This window comes from Mustela nigripes, chromosome 3 (assembly GCF_022355385.1).
Source record: "Mustela nigripes isolate SB6536 chromosome 3, MUSNIG.SB6536, whole genome shotgun sequence".
Lineage (NCBI taxonomy): Eukaryota > Metazoa > Chordata > Mammalia > Carnivora > Mustelidae > Mustela > Mustela nigripes.
Window position 1 is genome coordinate 156,176,586 of NC_081559.1, and position 22,455 is coordinate 156,199,040.

Genomic DNA, 22,455 nt, shown 5'->3' on the forward strand with positions numbered 1-22,455 from the left:
TATAATTAGGCACAGTAACAGATTAACAACTAATAATAAAATAGAACAATTACAATAATATACTGTAATAAGTTACATGACTGGTCTCTCTTGAAGTATCTTATCGTACTGAACTCACTCTTCTAATGATATGAGATGACAAAATGTCTATGTGATAAGATGAAGTGAGATGAGTGACATTGGCATTGTGACTTAGCATTAGTCTACTACTGACCTTCCGACATGTGTCAGAAGGAGGATCATCTGCTTCTGGACTGCGGTTGACCGCAGGTAACTGAAACCCGGAAAGTGAAATGGTGGATAAGGGGGGACTACTGTACAGTCATTCATTAGATTATGCAATCATTAGAAACCATATTTTCAAATAATATTTAATGATGTGAAGTAGTCCTGATGTAATTGTTAAGTAAAATAAAGAAATACACAAAATAATGTACAGTTGGGTCAGAGTAGCATAATTTTACCTTACCCAAATTCAACCATATATGTGTTCAACATCTCTAGCCTTTCCATCATATCCTTCTTCAAACTAGACCCTGGCCTTCAATACCTCAAGGACAGGAAAACAGGCTCGAATGCAAATTCTTTACTTCTGAATCCCCAAAGACTCAGGTGCTAGTGACTAAAAGGTGATTTAAAGAATCAATGGTGGGACACCTGAGTGGCTCAGTCGGTTAATTGTCTGCCTTTGGCTCAGGACATGATCTAGGATCTTGGGATTGAGCTCCACATCAAGGAGCTTGCTTCTCCCTCTGCCTGCCTCTCTCCCTGCTTCTGTGCATGTGCTTGCACTCTCTCTCCCTCTAACAAATAAATAAATAAAAATCGTTTTTAAAAACAAAAATAAAAGAAAAGAAAACAGTCAATGGTAATTTGACTGCACTAGACTTTCATCTTAAAATTTATTGACTCCAAAACCTAACCTCATGTAAGATACCACATTTACAAAAAATAACAACAAAATAAACAAACACACACATATACATTAACTAACACAATGCATCAAATGTAATGATTTTCTCAGGATGGAAGAATTAAAGGGATTTTAATTTTACCCACACATTTCTGAGTTGTTTATTTATTTATTTATTTATTTATTTGACTGACAGATCACAAGTAGGCAGAGAGGCAGGCAGAAAGAGAGAGAGGAGGAGGCAGGCTCCCTGCTGAGCAGAGAGCCCGACGTGAGGCTCAATCCCAGGACGCTGGGATCGTGACCTGAGCCGAAGGCAGAGGCTTTAACCACTGAGCTACCCAGGCGCCCCTCTGAGTTTTATAGTAAGAAAAAAGACTACTGTAAAATATACTGCCCAAATATCACCTGATCTCTAACATTACTTCCTAATATCTTACATTTGCATAACTCTATTAGTACTTTATTATATTGTTCTATAACACATTAATCATGTATAAAGTTGTTCCTGATAATTTCACATCTGGAATTATTAAAACATGAACTGCCATTCACCCCCAGCTAAGAAACAGAAGAGAGGTAAGAGGATGGAATATGTAACAATACTCTTACCAACTGCAGCCAGTGACAGAGATCCATTTTGCCTGCTGCGCTAGTCAGTGTCCAAGATAGCCCCCAAAGACCCCTCATTTCTGGAATTCACACCTTTGTGTAGTTCCCTCCCACACTGTACCAGCAGAATATATAATCAACAGAATATGGTAAAAATGACAGTATGCCATTTCTGATACTAAGTTAGAAACATGCTCACTCTCTCTAGGATCACTGGCTCTGGAAGAATCCACGTTGTGATATGAGCAGCCCCAAGGAGAAAATCTCCTGACAAGGAAATGACGTCTCTTGACAATAGCCACGAGTGAGCAAATTCTCCAGCCCCAGTCAAATCTTCTGAGACTGCAGCCCGGGCTTTATCTTGACTATAAAACATCATCACAGAACCTGAGCCAACTAATCCACTTCTGGTTTCCTGACCCTCAGAAATAGTGTGAAATAATAAATGTTTATTATTATTTATGCTGCTAATTTTGCTGTAATCTGTTATGTAGCAATAGATAACTAACAGAATTTCCTTGACCAGAGGCAGTACAGAGAAGACTGTTAGATACACTGTCATTCTCCCAGCTTTCTCATTCTATACACATCTCCTTTAAAGGGAAACACAGGAATTATAGGAAAACGTAAGTTTTAATTTCCTTAACCATGGAAAAAAGATATTAAAGTAAACGATGATTTCTCATCATAAACATTAAATATTCTTACTGTTTTGTGTTTGTTTACTTTTGAATGACCTGAAAACCTCTGCAGATTCTGTATCTATTTCTATAAAAGGCCAACTACATTTCATAACTATGAAGAAATGAGCCCTTATCTTTGGATCTGTACCATAACACTGACTACTAAGTAGCTGGTTTAACTCTTTCAAGTTAGCAAAAACAAAGCTATCACAGCATGCACATAATGAAATGTGGTATTGAGACTATAAGCTAAAAACTCACATAAATAAATGTATTATATATATTCATGCTTCCACAACCAAAATTTTGGCTTATACTTCCAATTCATGTAATTAAAATATGATAATGATTATTCATGTTACAACAAAGATCAAATTCCTGTTTTAGGTCATCTGTTAGTTATCAACAACACATCAGGGACCATGCCTTACATTTTGCTTATTCCCACAGAGCCTAAGAAAGAGAAAGCATCAAACGACTACTTGCTAATTACAACTAAAGGATAATGTGAATCTAAAATTTATAGAAAGGCACATGTATCAGGCTAAGAAGATCACCATTAAGTCCTGAAAACTGATATTATAAAATGATATAAAAGATATATTTCTAAATATTCAAACTAATTCTTATTTATCTTCAAGGGAAAAAAAAGCAGGTTAAAAAAAATTCATCTTAAAAAAAAAACCTTCATCTACCAGATTGTGTCACCCTAGAATATTTTAGAAAATATAAACTTATTTTACCAATTAAAAAATAAATGAAGATAAAAAATAAATGAAGAAAAAAATTTCACTAGTACTTAGACCAAAAAAATTGCTTTTCAAATTTATGATACATGGATTATACAGAAAGCTTATAGTCAATTACAATGCAACATAACTATAACTGAATAAGGTTTTAGAGTTTTTTGGGTTTTTTCTTACTTCCAAAAGATTACCTTAAATTTTTATATTTAAGAGTATGTCTAAGACAATCTTTAGTCACAAACACTTTTAAAAAGAAAGTTGACTTACCCGTATGCTCTATTATCTGGCAGGCTGCTATGGGCTCTTACTCCTGGGGGTATGACTCGGACTTCATTGATATAAACCACACATGGAAAACGAACTACATCTATATGAGAACTTTGCTTAAAAAAAAAAAAGGGAAGGAGAAGGACATACTGTAAGCAAAACACTTTTGTCTATTCAAAATTTATTCGTCTTCAATTTGTTTCTTTCAGAATGTCACAAATATTCTTAAACTTCATATCATTAAAACAGTGCTATTACATTATTTATGATATTGTAGAAATCATTGTTTTGAAAATAGCTGATGATAAAATTTACATAGTTAAATCCCTCCATGTGTGTATTAACATTTTCTGCAGCATATCTGCCCCTCTGCTGATGTTCTGCTTGGGCCAATACAGATCCACAATCCCTCACTGTGAAAGATGCCTTTCACAATCTTGACTTACTGGGTTTTTAGAAATGTAATATAATACAAATATGGCACAGTACTTAACACCTGCTGCTTCTGGGGTAGCACCTTATAATCAAAGCATTAATATTTCTTTAACTGCATGTATAAACATTCACACTACAGACTATAACTATTATGTCAGTTCAAATCTGATTCCATGGCCAAATGAATTCAGGGTAGATTTTTCTGCCACTTTTCAATTTCTGAATTATAGAGAAAAGACTGTGAATATATGCTTAAATTAGCTTAATTTAAACTTACATACCCCTAATATCAAGAGATCAAAGGGAGTAATTTAGGCTCTTAATAGCTGAGCTAAACCCTTCCTGAAATTTGAAAAAGAATCCACAAACTGTTTATCACAATAAAGAAATGGACAGCATAAATTGTATTTAGCATACATTTATTTCTATGTATTATTTGACACAGTATCAGACAAAGATAGCTTTTGTGAACAATATTTTTTTTAATTTTTTTAAAAGATTTTTATTTATTTATTTATTTATTTTACAGAGAGAGAGATCACAAGTAGGCAGAGAGGCGGACAGATAGAGAGAGGGGGAAGCAGGCTTCCCGCCGAGCAGAGAGCCCAAGTGGGGCTTGATCCCAGGACGCTGAGATCATGACCTGAGCCAAAGGCAGAGGCTTAACCCATGAGCCACCCAAGTGCCCTGTGACCAATAATTTAAAAAGGAATTTGTCATGCTGATTTTGGACTTACATCAACTTTTCCTAGCAGTTCAGCTGACTATGATTACTTAGAGATCAAAATTCATGAGAAGAATGGTTCATGTTATTTGTAACCAGCAAGACTGAATCCTAAGTCTCTCTTAAAGCTGCACAGAATATCATGCATATCAACAGACCAAAAGACTATCCAAGTTAGTTTTCCCTAAAATGTGAAAGAAGATGACTTCCCAATCTTGCATTTTTAAACTCAGGATCATAATTAAATACATAAGCATAGAAATCTTCAATGTATTTAAACACTCTCAAAGATATAAAACAAACAGGATGAATGCAAAATGAAGCTGACTGCTGTCTTCCAATACCCACTTCCCTCTTCTACTGAAGCCCAAACTAGGCACAAGTTAACTAAAGACCGGATTTCACAGATTCCAGAAAGCCATTGTGAATTTGTGATCACTAAATTCTGATAAATGGAAAATGGAGAAACAAATAAACAAATTCTGACTGATGGGACAGAAATGGAAATGATACAGGCAATTCTGAATCATGTCCTTAAAGGGAAGGTTCAGACTTCAAAAACTCCTACCTCTTGTTCTAAAATTCTGCTGCCTTTCTAGAACACTGATGGTACGGAAAAGCTACCTTAAACAATACAGGCAATACTCTAAGGATGGCAGAGGAACAGTATAGGAGGAACCTGTGGAGCTGTCACATTAGCCCTAGAATACTTACAACTAGCTTGAGAGAAAATCCCATTTTATCAAATCCACTATTATTTTGACATTTGTGACAGCAGCTGAACTTGTATCCTAATTATTACAAGTATACTGTAGATATTCCACAGATACTACAATAGATTTACATAAAAGAAATGGGCATTAAAAAAAAAAGAAATGGGCATTTTGTCTCAACCTTTGGTGTTATGATTCCTTCCTATAAGCAGCTTCATCTATTTTTTTTTTAAAGATTTTATTTGCTTGAGAGAGAGAGGCGTGTCCACAAGTGAGGGAAGGAGCAGAGGAGAGGGAGAATCTCAAACTCCATGCTGAGCACAGAGCTATGCAAGGGATCGATCTCACGACACTGCGATCATGACCTGAGCTGAAACCAAGAGTTGGATGCTTAACCAACTGAGACACCCAGGCACCCCTGAAAGAAACTTCTCTACTTATAAATGGTACAATATAGAAGCTCCTTTGCTTACATGTTATAAATTCTCATTAATATGTACAAAGAAGGGGCGCCTGAATGGCTCAGTTGGTTAAACCGTTGCCTTCCACACTCCAGTAATGATCTCAGGGTCCTGGGATCGAGTGCCACATCAGACTCTGCTCAGCAGAAAGCCTGCTTCTCCCTCAGCCTGCTGCTCCCCCTGCTTGAGCACTCTCTTGCTCACATTCTCTCTCTGACAAATAAATAAAATCTTTAAAAAAATATATACATACAAAGGAAACTTAGAACAAATTTCATTAATTGTATCCTCCTCTACCCTGCCCTATACTGATTAATTAAAGGTATCAGTAGTTAAGGTGTAATTGCTGTGGACCTAAAAAAAAAACAAAAAAAAAACACACACTTCAGGATTTTTTTTTTTTAAGATTTTATTTATTTATTTGACAGAGAGAGATCACAAGTAGGCAGAGAGGCAGGCAGAGAGAGAGAGGAGGAAGCAGGCTCCCTGCTGAGCACAGAGCCCGATGCGGTACTCGATCCCAGGACCCTGAGATCATGACCTGAGCCGAAGGCAGCGGCTTAACCCACTGAGCCACCCAGGCACCCCCAAACTTCAGGTTTTATGAATAGCTTTTCAAAATCTATTTTCTTTTTAAGTAGAAGAGTTTCTGCATAAGTTGCTACTCCTTTTATTCAGTATTTATTTCTAAACATTTATTAAATGTCTATTATTGGGGTGCCTGGGTGGCTCAGTGGGTTAGACCTCTGCAGTCAGCTCCGGTCATGATCTCAGGGTCCTAGGATCCAGTCCTGCATCTGGCTCTCTGCTCAGCAGGGAGCCTGCTTCCTCCTCTCTCTCTCTCTGCCTGCCTCTTTGCCTACTTGTGATCTCTCTCTGTCAAATAAATAAATAAATAAATAAATACATACATAAATAAATGTATGTCTACAATGTTCCAAGGAATACCAGGTCTCAAGGACACCAAGATAAAGACATAATTTGAGCCATTAAGGAAGAGATCATCTATTGTGGCAGACATATTATTGCTATGATACAGACTCACACAGGATACTGTGCAAAGTCAAAGGGATACTTACCTAACTCAAGTTGTGGGCAAAAATGTGTGAGGAGGAAAACTAAAGTATCAGGAAAGATTTCTCAAAAGAAGTAGCACCTGAGCTAAGTAAGTCTTAAAGGAGAACAAGAATGAGTGGAAAAGGAGGAGGGAACAACTTTCCAAGCAAGGGGAGATGCATGCAGGTAAGGAATGCAAAAAAGAACTTGGAAGGTTTAAGAAACTGTAAGTAAAGTTCACCATGTTAAAAGGGCAAAATGGAGGGGAAAGAGAAGGGGGGCAGAGTAGCTAAAACAATCAATAAAATTACAAGAAATATTTTTTTTAAGTTATTTATTTAGGGGCACCTGGGTGGCTCAGTGGGTTAAGTCTCTGCCTTCGGCTCAGGTCGTGGTCTCAGGGTCCAGGGATCGAGCCCCACATCAGGCTCTCTGCTTAGCAGGGAGCCTGCTTCCCCCCCAACTCCCTGCCTAACTCTCTGCCTCCTTGTGATCTCTCTCTCTCTCTCTCTGTCAAATAAATAAATAAAATCTTTAAAAATATATATATATTTTAGGGGCACCTGGGTGGCTCAGTGGGTTAAAGCCTCTGCCTTCAGCTCAGGTCGTGATCCCAGGGTCCTGGGATTGAGCCCCATATCAGGCTCTCTGTTCAGCGGGGAGCCTGCCTCCTCTCTCTCTGCCTGCCTGTCTGCCTACTTGTGATCTCTATCAAATAAATAAATTTTTTAAAAAAAGATTTTATTTATTTATCTGACAAAGAGAGAGAGCACAAGCCAAGGTGGGGGTGGGGGGGGAGCAGCAGGCACCCTCCTCCACTCATCCTCTCTCAAATAAATGAAATCTTTTTAAAAAAAATCTGTGTATTTCTCTCCATTACTGTTCTCACTTCTCAAGTTCTAGACACTATTTACATTAATCTTGATTACAGCAATAGGATCCTAACCAGTTTTGTGCTTCTTTCTTGCCCCTTTCCAACCCATTCTCCTCTTGCAGTATGGTCCTTCTAGAAGGTGAATTTATAACTCCCCTGTTCTTTAATGTCCCCAAGCCAAATTCCTTGTCTAATATACAAGTACAGGGGCGCCTGGGTGGCTCAGTTGGTTGGGCAACTGCTTTCGGATCACGTCATGATCCCAGACGCACAGATTGAGTCCCACAACGGGCTCCCAGTTCCATGGGGAGTCTGCTTCTCCCTCTGACTTCCCCTCTCATGCTCTCTTTCTCTCGCTCTCAAATAAATTTTTAAAAATCTTTAAAATATATATGTACACATATGTATGTATGTATACACACACATGCACAAAAAAAGTACAGTTCCTTCTTATCACTCCAAATTTATAGCTCCAACATACCATGCTCTTTCTCACCTTCATGCCTCACTCTTGCTATTATCTCTGCTCCCACACTCCTCTGTCACATCTCCTTTTAGAGATCAACTTTCTCTTGAAAGCTGTGCCTGAGCAAGTCTAAAAAGGTGCCTCTCCTTGTGACTCAAAGCCTCCTATCAAACTAAACTGTAATTGCTTCTTTTCTCTCCCCCAATAGAGTGGTATTTCAAGAAGACAAGAATGAAGTTTCAGTTTACTGTTGCACTCATAGTGCCTAGCATATTCATTTAATGCATAACTTTAAAAAAAATTTTTTTATTTGACAGACAGAGATCACAAGTGGGCAGAGAGCTGAGCAGAGAACCTGATGTGGGGCTTGATCCCAGGACTCTGTTATGATGACCTGAGCCAAACGCAGAGGTTTAACCCATTAGCCACCCAGGCACCCCTAATGCATGACTTTTTTTTTTTAATTTTTTATTTTTTATAAACATATATTTTTATCCCCGGGGGTACAGGTCTGTGAATCGCCAGGTTTACACAGTTCACAGCACGCACCAAAGCACTTACCCTCCCCAATGTCCATAACCCCACCCCCCTACTAATGGATGACTTTTAATAAGCGCTTAATAAAAGCTGATTGTATTTTCAGAAAGTCAAAAAACATTACAATGAAGTAAGGGCTTAAGGTTATCTTGAGGCATACAGGACGCCTGTGCGGTTTAGTCGGTTAAGTGTCTGACTTCAGCTCAGGTCATGATCTCAGGGTTCTGGGACTGAGAGCCATGTCAAGCCCCGCAGCAGGCTCCCCACTCATAGGGAGTCTGCTTGTCCCTAATTGCCTCTCCCCCTGCTCCTGTGCACACTGTCTCAAATAAATAAAATCTTTGAAAAAAAAAAAAAAAGAAAAAAGATCGGGACACCTGGGTGGCTCAGTCAATTAAGCATCTGCCTTCAGCTCTGGTCAGGATCCCAGGGTCCTGGGATTGAGTCCCACATCAGGCTCCTTGCTCAGTGGGGAGCGTGCTTCCCCTCTGCCAGCCACTCCCCCTGTTTATGCTCTCTCTTTCTCTCTCTGACAAATAAAATCTTAAAAAAATAAAATAAAAACTTTAAAAAAAGATATCTAGAGGAGTACATAAACCTAAGAACACAGGTTGGCAATGGGAAATCATGAGAGATTTACAATTATGGAGGTAACAGAAATTGTGAAGAATAAATCAGTCAAATTCCAGGACTCTGAACCACATTTACCCTCAGAGAGAGTTCCTGTGCCACAGTATAGCTATATTCCCCTCCTCACTCTTCTATCCCTGAAAATATTTCCCATTTTCTTTTTACATTCTCCTTAAAGGTAAGCTAAGGCTATCTTATCCAATCCTATCACTTCCATTATCACTTTTATTCAGATGAGTTCCAAAGTGGTTTCTTAAAGAAACTCTAAAAGTAGGACTGGGGTGACTCGGTGGCTCAGTGTGTTAAGTGTCTGACTCTTGGTATCAGCTCAGGTCATGAACTCAGAGTCATGTCAGACTCTGCACTGACTTTGGAGCCTGCTTGAGAGTCTCTCCTCCCTCTCTGTCTCAAAATAAATAAATAAATAAACACTCTCTTTACCCTTTTCCCTCTGCCCTCCACCACCCGCCTATTCCTTCTCTAAAAAAAATAAATAAAAGAAAGTGGGATTTTCTAGCATCAATCACTCCTGTAAGACTATTATTTTAATCCAGCAATTCCACTCTAGAAAGTAATAATTAATGATGCATTGGAGTGCCTGGGGTGGCTCAATCAGTGAAGTGTACAACTCTTGACCTCAGCTCAGGTCTTGATCTCAGGATCATGAGTTCAGCCCCACACTGGGCTCCACACTGGGCATACAGCCTACTTAAAAAAAAAAATAAAAATAGAAATAAAAAAATAAAGACATCACTGTAAAAAGTTAGAAACCTAAATGTATGAGAATATATAAATAACAGTCTTGAAGAAATATTATGCAGCCAAAAAGTGGTATTATATAGAATATCTAGGGAAAGAAACAGGATTGCTAGAGGACAATAATAAGAAAAAGACATACTTTTTACTGTATAACCTTTTGTACCTTTTGAATCTGTGTCTCATACATGTGTTACCTTGTCATAATAAAAAGATAATGTTTTAAAATAAAGTATACTTTTAAAATGTTATATAAGCATAACTCTTGATCTATAAAGATGCATGACACATTGTTAGGTGAGAAAAGAACAGTAATACAGTATGGGTATGTTAATGTGGGTGATGGTGTATACATTTAAGTATATATGTATCTACTAGAGGATCTGGAAAAAAATTTAAAAAGCTGTTAATCATAGCTCGGACTAAGAAAGGTGGGATTATGAAAGCCTTTGCTTTTCTGTACTTCCTCATTTTTCTAGAATGAATTTAAAATTTACTAAAATAGGCTATTTAATTTTTTTAAAATGACATAAAAACCACAAACACAATTTGTAATTCATTTAGGACTACCAAAACCTGTTTCAGTGTTCCTCTTGGGAAAGTAAATAAGTATCTTTTTCGCCAGATTACAAACTCCTTTGGAAGCAAGGGCAATGGATTTTGGGAGTTTTTTGTTTTCTTCTTTGTATTGCCACTCCACCTTCAAAAGTATTTTTCGTAAGTAAATTGTTAAAACAGATTCCCAGCTTCCTATTGAGCAAAGCTCTCTGGTATACTACTAAACACACCAAAAACTAAAATTATCTTGTTCCCACCACACCCAATTCCAGACATTTCTATTTCTAGCAATGATCCCACCAGTTCTCCAGTCTCTATAACTAGGACTCTTATCATTTTTAGCTACTCTTTATCCCTCACACAATCAGTTGCCATGCTGTCAATTCTATATTCAAAATTTATCTTGGGTCTATCCCCTCCTACTTAGTCCCACTAAGACACAGTATGGCACTGCTTTAGAGCCAAGAAATATGCACTGAAATGCCTTAATCCAGCTACACCACTTTAGGACAGTCACCTAACCTCTCACATGAAGTCTTCTTATCTATAAATAGAGGATAAGAATCTCTCAAAATTGTTGAAAGGTAATTAGAGAAAATATAACTAAATTACCAAAGCACTGCGTCTTGAACAAAATAAACATTCAATAAATGCTGGCAAGGATTACTGCCTACCTGCTACTCTAATTTTTCTGAAACATTTTAGGTATTAATGATCAATTAATCAATTTAATGTATTTACTAGTCAATTAATTTGCCTGCTCAAAAACTACCTATTTCCTACAAAATAAAGTCCATACTCCTTTGCTGAGCATTCAAGGAATGCCATGATCTGGCTTCAAACTGCCCTTCAGCTATCACTTCATACTAGGACTTTTGGCATTCTCTAAAGAGGGCCAACTACTCCAGGAGAATAAATGCCCTGCTTTCTTATCTACAATTGTGAAACATTTCCTCTTCCATCAAGGACCAAGTTCACAGCCTTGATGAAGTCTTACCTGATAATCTCAAATCAAGAGTGATTTCTCCCGCCCCTGAAATCACATAGCCTTTATTGGTAGCACCTAAGGAAGCTAAAGAAATATTGACTCAGGTCCTAATATGTCAGACACAAATCGGCATTTTTGGAATAGGGCACCTGGCTGGCTCAGCCAGTAGAGAATACAACTCTTGATCTCAGCCTCACATTGGGTGTACAGCTAGCTTACTTTTAAAACGAAAGAGAGAGGGAGAGAAAGATGATAAAACCCAAGGAATTCCCACTGTTTCTTTATGTACTTAACAGATTCTAACTTGCATCATAATTTTGTGGACCTAACCTGCAATACTTAGTTATAAACTCCCTGGGAACAAACAATTCAATGTTCCATATCCCCCACATACCTTTAACCTTCCTTCAAGACTCAGTTCAAATGGGATCTCTACTAAGCCTCCCTCAAACACTGCCCACACTGGTCCTATCTTCTCCTGATTCTCAATGTTTGTCTAAGAATGAATGAAACACTAGATTCTTAATTTTATAAGTGAATAAATGCTGATTTTCCCAAACAAGAATGCCACTAACTTATCATATGCTTCTTTCATTTTAATACTTCTCTTTTACTGTACACATGACAGGTCTGTTCTGATCCAACTACTAACTCCAAGAGTTTTCTACAGCCTAGCTCGAAGCACAGTCAGACATATATGGTCATTGAACAAGCACAACTAACTGAACCACAAGAAACGAGACCACAAATGCATTCGCTATAAGTTTCCGAAGTCTCGATTTTTACACACCTATAAACCATTCGCTGAAACAATTAGAAGACCAAAGTTGTCAACTTTTTATTTTGCCAAACAAAGCATGAAGACACAGCCACTACTCGCTATCATCATTCTCTCCGAGGAAAGAAGAGTTCTCTCAGTTTACACTGAAAGAGAAAAGTGAGTTCTGGGTGGTTTTAGTCTCTCTGTGGACTTCGTTAATGTTCATTGTTGTCAGCTTTCGGGAACGTTTAGTTAGCCAGCTATATTCAATTCCATAATCACAGGAACAGTCATACGTTCAAGGGAGCTCAAGTTATTACGGAACGATTACTCCACAAGACCCCCCCCCCCAACCCTCGCCGTCACAAACGACAACGCAACTATGCTGTACAGTTTGACTACAATTCTCTCAGTTCTCTCTTCGCAAGTTCTCTCCACGCAAAGGACGTTCCATGTAAGTAATCCGTGCCTTACTGTGTGAAATCTTTCCCAGCGCTAAGTCGTAAAGTTTCAGGGCCCACTGGAGAACGCCGCAATCCTAAACCGAGTGAGTGTCACATCTGGGCAACACAACTCCTGCAAGGAAGGAGACCTAGGAGAAGGGATTTAGGAACCACAAAGCCTGCGTGACCTGTTCTGTCACCTGTACTGTCAAACTCGGGCTGTCCGAGACCCCTCCCAAACAGCACCTGAGGTAAACCTAAGAACCATGACCCTTCTCAACGCCCAAAGCTGACAGGAACAACAGCACAACAAAGGAGCAAGGCAAACTGAGCGGCCGACTCGACCACAGACAAGGGGAACTAACTGAGAGCAGGGAAACCAGGGGGCTACCGCCGCCCTCCCTCCGACGTGGTTGCCCACACCCAAGCTGGGGGGAGGGGGCTGGCATGTGAGGAGTTAAAGCGGCAATCGGCAGGAGGAAAAATCGAGGCACGCCTAATGACCTTTTGTGAGGGTCCTCAAGTCGAGAAGCAGGATCGGAATCAAGTCGCGAAGCCTTACCTCAGCGCTAGGGTGTTTAAAAGTATCTAAAAATAGCAGCTCCATCGCCGAGTCTACCGCCATGTTTGCCGCGGGCGGGGGACAGGGGGAGGACTTCCGGGGCAGCGCTCCAACCTCGGCAACAGCGGCTCAGGAGAGGGAGAGATCGCAGCACTTCCGGTGACCGGAGCTCTGGCGCCGCAAGCCTGGGCCTATCCGGAAGAGCGGTGCTGCTGGGGGGGTCCCCGTCCCCGCCTTCTCCAGCGCGGCGGAGGGCGCCCTCGGAGCTCTGAGCGGGGCGGGGGAGAAAAAAGGAGGGGACTACGGCGTCGCCAGTGGTCCAAACCCTGTTCTACCGCGTTTCAGAGCCACGACGGCCTTGGGGCGGGGAGGTACCGAGCAGTCTTGGGGAGGGTGGAAGAGAGGTGGGGAACGCCGCCAACTCTGGACAGCCGGCCGAGTGCAATCTACTTTCCAAGCCAGCAGCCTTTCCAGAGCGGACAGGAAGAAGGTTCAATACGCGAGGCTGAAGTTAGATTTTTTTTTTTTAAAGAAAGAAAAGAAACTGTTGTCTCAAAACGGAGAGATTTTCTTTTTGTTTTCTCATCTGCAAATGGGAATAATAATGCCTAACCCACTGACTTATTGTGAGAACTAATTGAAATAAAATTGGAGAATTCGTATAACGTGAAATGCCATGAACACAGAAATATAGAGTGAAAAGTCTCACTGCCTCGGAGTTGATGAGCACTGGAGCAACAGGAACTATTTTGTAGTCTAAACCGACACAAGTGCTTGGGAGAGCGATTAAGAATTATTTAGTAAAATTACATGTGCCTACCCCGCTTTTAGGATAAGTCTCCCATATGGACCGCAAGAAGTGCCTGCGCATACAATAATGCTAATGATAAAACTTAATAGTTGCAAAAAATCTGTTCATTGACGTTAACAAGAATAAATAAATTGTGGTATATGTATGCGATGTAATAGAATATAGCAGGTAGAAAAGAATGTACTCTATGCCTACCAACATGGATAATATGGATAAACATGGGAAAAACAGGGCTAAGCAAACAGGTTGAAGAATATGTAGTGTAAAATACCATTTATATAGTTCAAAACATGCAAAATAATACAACTTTGGGGGGGAATGTATATAAAATTACAAAATGCGTTGGAATGATAAACACTAAAATTTAAAGATAGTGGGAAACGAGTGAGATGAAATCAAGAAGTGTACAGGGCCTTCAAATGCTGTTTGATTATGTTTCATTCTTTAGGTTGGTGATGGTTTCACAGGCATGCCTGATGTTATTGTTTGAGCCTTTTGGTAAGCCTGAAATATTTAATAATAAATTATTTAAAAAAAATTTTTAAAAACAAATCTTCATCCGTCCCTTCCTCAGCACGTTTCCTTCATTAGCTAATGGTTCATATCTTTTACTATTCGCTTTCTCAAAGAACTAGTTCTTGCTTTCATATTTATTATTCTCAGCATTCTTCTATTTTCATTTTTTAAGATTTATTTTGGGGGGGGGGGGGCAGAAGGAGAGAAAGACTCTGAGGAAGACTCCACACCCAGCGAAGCTGGAGCTCAAGGTGGGACTCAATCTCACAACCCCAAGATTATGACCTGAGCCAAAATCAAAAAACTTGGAAGCTTAACAGACTGAGACACCCAGTCACCCCATTAATAGACTATAGGTTGTTTTACAGACTTAGGGTTGTTTTAATTTTACAGGAAATTGAGCAGCTAATACCAGAGTTGCCATATATTCCCCTTTCCCACTGTTCAAAGATTCCCTAATTATTAATAACTTGCTTTACTGTAGTACATTTATTACAGTTGAACGAGTATTGGTACATTATTATTAGCTGAAGTCCATAGTTTACATTAGGGGCCCTTTTTTTGTGTGTTGTACATCTATACTACATGTGTATTTTAATTTTAAGATTATCTCTGGAAGAAATATAAGAAACTGGTAATAGTTGCCTCCAGGGAGGGGGAACTTGATGGCTAAAGTATAGAAATAGAGGTAATCTATCTCCATGTACATGTATTACCTATTAGCAAATTTTGAAAGATGAGAAGTAAAGAAAATTTGAACAAACAATTCTTTCAATAAATTTTGTTACATAGAACAGAGAAATGAGGTGTTTGTGAGAGGGGGTGCTGGGGTAAGGAAAAAGTGTTTTAAAATGGGAAATAACAGAGCATGTAGACTGGTGGAATGAAGCAATGGAGAGAGAAACAGTGATGATAAAGAGAAAGGGGATATCTGAGGCAGCAAAATATTGAGTAGGTATAGGGGGCAGGTTACCTTGTAGCCAAGAAAAAAATGACCTTTGTTCAAAAAAATGCTTGCTCTCTGTTGACCAGGGGCAAGATGGAGTCCATGGGTATACATGCAAATAGGAGTAAAGATTTAGTATGTAGAAACAAGGAAGTTCCTTTTTGATGGTTTTCTATTATCTCGGTGAGATCATCCACTATGATTGAGAGAACAGTCAGATGTATAGAAGAGATAAAGTATTAACCAGACTTCTAGGAGAGCCTAGAATTCCTAATTGGTTGTCTATAACCTCACATAGTGTGTAGGGCCCCAGATTCACTTCTCCTTCCTCACTTTTTCATCTTGTTCCTGCCATACAATTTGATGTGGCATTCCCAGCCATTCCCAGCCATTCCCCGCTAGATATGGTTCCCTTAATACAGAGGTATTTCACAACACTGTGCCCTACGGCTTACATGGTTTTGTCTACTTTGAATATGACTCCCTTGATATGGCTTCCAAAAACCTACATACAGTTACATGAGGCGCCTGGGTGTCTCAGTCAGTTAAGCATCTGACTCTTGAGTTCAGCTCAGGTCATGATCAGGTTGTGAGATCCAGCGCTGTATCTGGGCTTTGCACTGGGCATGGAGCCTGCTTAAGATTCTCTCTCTCTCTCTCTCTCTCTTTCCCCGCCCCTAGTCTGCCCTGCTCATTCTCATTCTCTCTCAAAACAAAAACAAAACCCTACATACAGTTACCATAGCATCCAAGAGAACAAAATACTTAAAGAATAAATTTAACCAAGATGATGAAAGTCTTACACACTGAAAACTATAAAATATCGCTTTAAAGAAAATTAAAGAAGGCAAATAAATGGAAAGACATTCCATGTTCATGGATCAGAAGATGACAGAAGATGTTAAGATGACAATGTTACCTAAAGTGATCTACAAGTTCAATGCAACCCCTACCAAAATTTTGATGGTCTTTTTTTCAGAAATGGAAAATCTGATCCTCAAATTCATACTGAATTTCAAGGGACCCCACATAACAAAAACAATCTTGAAAAAGAACACATTTAGAGGACACATGAATCCTCCAAATTACTAATTCAAAACTTACTATAAAATTAGAGCAATCAGAACTGTAGTAATGGCATAAGGACAAACATACACACCAATGGAATAGAATTAGGGACCATAAATAAACCTTATGTATATAGTTAATATATATTTCAAGGGTGCCAAGGCCATTCTACAGGAAAAGAATAATCTCTTCAATAAATGATGCTGAGATAATTGGGTATCTACATGCAAAAAAATGAAGTTAGACCCTTACTTTATCCCATATACCAAAACAAAAATAAACAAACAAACCCACCTCAAAATGGGTTGAGGACTTAAATACAAGAGCGAAAACCATTAAACTCTTAGAAGAAGTCATGGGTAAATCTTCATTACCTGATATTGTTCACCAATACATCTTAGTATCTAAACACTCAAAAATAGTTATTGAGTGAATTGATTTCTTATTTGCTATTTTGAATCACTTATACAATTATATATTGAACACATAATATATCATGTGTTCAGGTTGTACAATTCTTCCTCTTTCATTTTTAAAGGTATTTTCTCAATCTTTTTTTTTAAGATTTATTTTATTTTATTTGTCAAACACAGAGTGAGAGAGAGCACAAGCAGAGGGAACAGCAGGCAGAGGGAGAAGCAGGCTGCCATCAGAACAAGGAGCCCCGTGTGAGACTTGACCCCAGGACCCTGGGATCATAACCTGAGCTGAAGGCAGATGCTTAGCTTACGGAGCCACCCAGGCGTTCCATACTCTCATTTTTATCTGTCTTGCTCATCAGATTATCAATTCCCCCCACCCCCAGCATGGCTCTGTAAACAGTCCATCGTAGTAGCTACTGCTATTTGACCAGCCATAGTGTCTTTCCTTCTTTGATTTCCATCACCCTGCAGCAAACAGAGCAACTTGAAGAAAAGCAAAAATTGCCTTTAGTGTGAAAAGCAATTTATGTGAGTCTGAATGCTTTCCAGGAGGAACTTGACAAAAAGGCAAAGAGGTGGGAGAAAGCTAACCAGCCCAGGACAACTCAATGTTGCATTTATTTGGTAACAGATGAGCTCCTTTCTGAGCTTACTAACATACACACAAGTATACAGAGCAGGCTGAGGATCTGCTGTGAGCTGCCAAGCATTTCAACCTCTCCAGAGACCAAGTGTATCAAGAAAAAGTGATTGGGTAATCTGGCAAACTGCCAACTGCCAGCCAGCCATCCACCAGCAAGAACACAAAGAGCCTTCATTTTCCTCCCTCTCTGAGCACAGTGATTAAAAGTAACAGCTGCCACCCTTTCTCCATGAGACTTGATTATGATAATTCCCCACAGCCAAGGGCTTGCTGTGAAACTTCCATATCATTCTTCAAAATGTAGTCCAGAGACTACCTAAGAATTTGAGAAACATGGATTGTAAACTATTATGTACACAGACTATCCCGAAATAAGCACACCGATTAGTGCCAATTGTTCTGAATGATTTAATGACCCCAGCTTTTATTTTTTTTTTCCCAACTTTTTTTTGCAGCTTTATAAAGGCATAACACTCTGGGTCCTGCCTGTTTTAAAGATTGGCAAGCAGCCAAAAGTTTGTGGTTCAGTTCTACCCTTGGGTATAGAGTCTACACTATGTAGAATATAAGCCATATATGAGGTACTTCTCCTTTTTTTTTTTTTTAATTGCTCTCCTACGTTTAGCAGATCCACAGTCTCTCAAAGCGTGTTCCCTTAAGAAGCCTATGGAAAAAAGGTTTCTTTGATCAAAAATAATTTGAGAAATTCTGTATACCCTGTCTCCCTCTTAGTATTTCATCATGCATATTTTAAGCTCTAAGAAGTACATAAAGAAGAAACTTTTCTAACCTTTTAGGACTTAACAACTAGCACTTGCAGCTTAGTCTAAACTTGCTCTTAACAATATCAATGGATTCTATACCCTTAAGAGCTAGTGACATCAGCCTTATGGATTATTCTTTCTTTCAGCACTTTCTAATAAAAGCCTAAGTACGAAGGCTAGGAGGATTTGAAGATGGCTGGTAGAATGAAAGGAATTGGTTAAAAACTTACTTTTAGGGGCGCCTGGGTGGCTCAGTGGGTTAAGCCGCTGCCTTCGGCTCAGGTCATGATCTCAGGGTCCTGGGATCGAGTCTGGCATCGGGCTCTCTGCTCAGCAGGAAGCCTGTTTCCCTATCTCTCTCTCTCTCTGGCTGCCTCTCCGTCTACTTGTGATTTCTCTCTGTCAAATTAATAAATAAAAAAATCTTTTAAAAAAACCTTACTTTTATATAAGAATTTTATATTAGTTGATGAATAAATATTGCTTTCCTCTCTCTCTAGAACCACTTACACCCCCACATCAGAGATTCTGCCCCATCTAAATCTTCCTCAGTTTGTGCAGTAACCATAATCTGGTCTCCCAGTTAATTTGACCAAGGATGGTCACTTGGCACAAGGTAGGTTGTAGAGAGTCATCGATTGACAGCAATCTCTCTGATTTATGTGGCCTGACTCAAAAAGATAAGAGATTGGAGTGAAATTACCAGCTGGCAGTGAGACAGAAGGATGCACATTCATGGAGCAGAGCTAAGCCAATTTACTGACAAAGGATTAAACTGGAACAAACATTGATGGTCACTTGTGCTGAGGTCCCAGGGCAGAGCTAGGCTCAGCCATATCACTGCTCTTGTTTGAAATTAATGCTTCTTACTGTAATCCCATTCCATTTAAATAGTTTGAGTGGGTCTCTATTTCTTGCAAACTATTCTTTTTTTTTTTTTTAAGATTTATTTATTTATTTGAGAGAGAGCAAGCATGAGCAGTTTGAGGGGCAAAAAGAGAGAGAGAATCCTCCAGCAGACTCCCCACTGAGCATGGAGACTCACACTGGGCTACATCTCATGACCCTGAGATCATGACCTGAGAGGAAACCAAGAGTTGGATACTCAACTGAATGAACCGCTCAGGCATCGCTCTTGCAAACAATTCTACATTGAAACAACTACTTAGCAAGTGTTCTTCTGCAATCAGTGGAACATATGCAACAAAAAGAAATATGGCTATGACCTTAGTTGAACTAACAATAGAGTTACAGAAATAAATGTTAGAAAGATAACTGATCATCTAACACTATTCATAAAATTATAGACTATAATATAAAGAGATCACTGGACTTAGAGTAAAAAAAAACTGAATTTTTGAGACCCAGGACTCTGTCAGAGTTTTGATAGGGAAGAGATGGCACATTCAAATGTTTAATTCAAAAATGTTTAATGATATGGGGCACCTGGCTGGCTCAATTGATAGAGCATATGACCCTTGATCTGGGCGTCCTGATTTCACGTACCACGTTGGGCATAAGCTTACTAAAAAGAAAAAAAAAATGAATGTTTAATGATATTTTTAAAAAGAAACAAAGAATGTTTAATGGGACTTTTGAGGTAGTAAGGATGGTTATTGATCACCGTGATGGTTTACAGTGTAAATTGTCAGAACTCAGCAAGCTATACACTTTAAATAGGTGCAATTTATTGAATGCCAGTTATGCTTCAATAAAACTTTAAAAAAAAAAAAGGATGCTTGGGTCATCTGGGTAGCACAGTCTGTTAAGCATCTGACTCTTGGTCTTGGCTCAGGTTATAACCTCAGGGTCACAAGTACAGAGTTTGCTTAAGTTTCTCTCCTCCTCTCCCTCTGCCCCCCAAAACAAATTAATAAATCTTTTTTAAAGGATATTTAATGAAGGAACTGTTTATTGAAGTGTGAGCAAAGTCAAGAGTAAAACATCTATGGACATGCAATCACCATTATCACCCTAGGGCTGAATGAGTACAGAGAGGAGATTTCATAGGAAATCATCTGAGCTATAGCCGTAAATTTGGGGCCAGGAGTCTACAAACTATTCATTACCATCTAGGAAGAAATAAGAACAGAATTTGAGAGTGGGTGTTTAGAAACTCCTATACCTATTTAAGACTAATGTTTGTTGAATCAAACAATGTAAAACCTGGGGAGTACATTTTATAGGTCTTTGGGTTTTTTAATTTCACTTTTCTAGTAATTCATTTTGTTATTTTTTTTTTAAAGTATTGGTCAGTGGTGGGATGGTAATTTAAAGATCATTCAGAGGCGCCTGGGTGGCTCAGTGGGTTAAAGCCTCTGCTTTCGGTTCAGGTCATGGTCTCAGGGCCCTGGAATCGAGTCCTGCATTGGGCTCTCTGCTCAGCAGGGAGCCTGCTTGCCCCTCTCTCTCTGCCTGCCTCTCTACCTACTTGTGATCTCTGTCCCATCAAATAAATAAATAAAATTTTTAAAATTAAAAAAAAAATCATTCACCACTGATAGTTTGAAAAACACCAGTCTAAAGGAATTCAATCTCTGATAAAACTTGAGCTCTGCATGGAAAATGCTGGGGAACATGCTTTCCTCAGTCTCTTTCCTTCCACACTGATCTCTCTGTCTTTGGAGAGTGACTTAGGCTCAGTAAACCTTAGTTCAGCTTACCCCCACAAGAAATGGGGACCACCAGGCCACCATTCACTTCTCCTACCACTCTCCATTTGCTTCCTTAAGGCAGAGCCTTGGCAATCATATTTTATTCTCTATTCCTATCCCATTCAGTCAGTCCTGATGGGCTCACAGCCATAATGACATTTACATGGAGCTCCTTCTCTCCAACCCATATCCTATCTGCTCTGAGTTCCTCCACATTTGTCCACTGAGCTACAATAGCCCTCTGACTGCTCTTACACTACTCCTCTTTGAAAGAGAATTAAATTATACAAAAGATGTATTAGGAAGATTAGTCTTCTTGTGGTGTTTAGTTAATTGAAATAAGAGGAGAGTAAAGGCAAAAAAGTTATTAAGAAAGTTACCAAAATAAATCATCTGAGGGGGTTAAAGACTTGGATTGTTGGCAGGAGATAAGGAACGGAAAAGAATGAAAAGAGACATTAAAAGAAAGTAATTCTATATTAATAATAATAATTATTAATTATATATTATTATTAATATAAAATTACTTTCTTTATATTTTTATTTTATATTAAATATATTAGATTTATATAACAAATATATAAATAATATAAATATTATATATAATATATAATATAAATAAATAAAATAAATATAAATAAATATATAAATAAATTTTAAAATAAATATAAAAATATATTATATTCATATTTATCTATATAAAATTACTTTTTAAATTTTTAATATAAAATTATATATTAATTATATGTAATTAATATATAGAATTAATTATATATTAATAATAAAATTAATAATAATAAAGAGTCTGCTTCCCCTTTTCTCTCTGCCTGCCTGTCTGCCTACTTGTGATTTCTGTCTGTCAAATAAATAAATAAAAATCTTAAAGAAAAAAGAAAGTTGTTATAAAAATTTGTTAAAATGATGGTCTCTAATGATTAGCATGTAAGTGCATGCTACTTAACGTTTACTGATTACTTCACATTCAGAAATTCTGATTGGTACCAATGACAGAAATAAAGATGAAGCAAGATGGTGACATAACGAATTCATCTGTTTTCCTACAGGGTATTACTGTTATTATTTAAATATAAAAAGTCATGCCGAAAATTAAAATCTCAGATGGTTTTACATTTTGGACTCCAAGACCTAGTTGTAGTATCTACTGCCACCTGCTGACAGAAGAAAGACTATCGTCTCATAATTGTGAAACCTAAAAATGTTATCGTTAACATTATGTAGTCATCTAAGTATCAAGCATCTGAATGGCAATAGATTCTTTATTATATACCCCAATCATATCACTCCCAGCTCAAGGAGCCCTATGGATTTGTGACTGGTTGATCAGACATGATGCCTTATCCCATTTTCATTCTATTTGTGTGAATAGTTTCAGGATTTCCTTAGATTTCCTCACTTCTAAGATTGAAAGAGTGGAAGTTTGCTACTT

The 22,455-nt window shown here is 38.4% G+C and overlaps 1 protein-coding gene across 1 annotated transcript in view; it reads right to left on the reverse strand.

Annotated features, from left to right (window-relative positions):
- Positions 1 to 13,424, reverse strand: part of VIRMA (vir like m6A methyltransferase associated) — a 57,999-nt gene extending 44,575 nt beyond the window's left edge. The window contains exons 1-2 of the mRNA XM_059394868.1: positions 13,185 to 13,424; positions 3,222 to 3,337 (exon numbers count right to left, since the gene is read on the reverse strand). Of these exons, the coding sequence (XP_059250851.1) occupies positions 3,222 to 3,337; positions 13,185 to 13,247 (179 nt within the window). The 5' untranslated portion in view covers positions 13,248 to 13,424. The remainder of the gene's footprint in view (positions 1 to 3,221; positions 3,338 to 13,184) is intronic.
- Between the last annotated feature and the right edge of the window lie 9,031 nt (positions 13,425 to 22,455).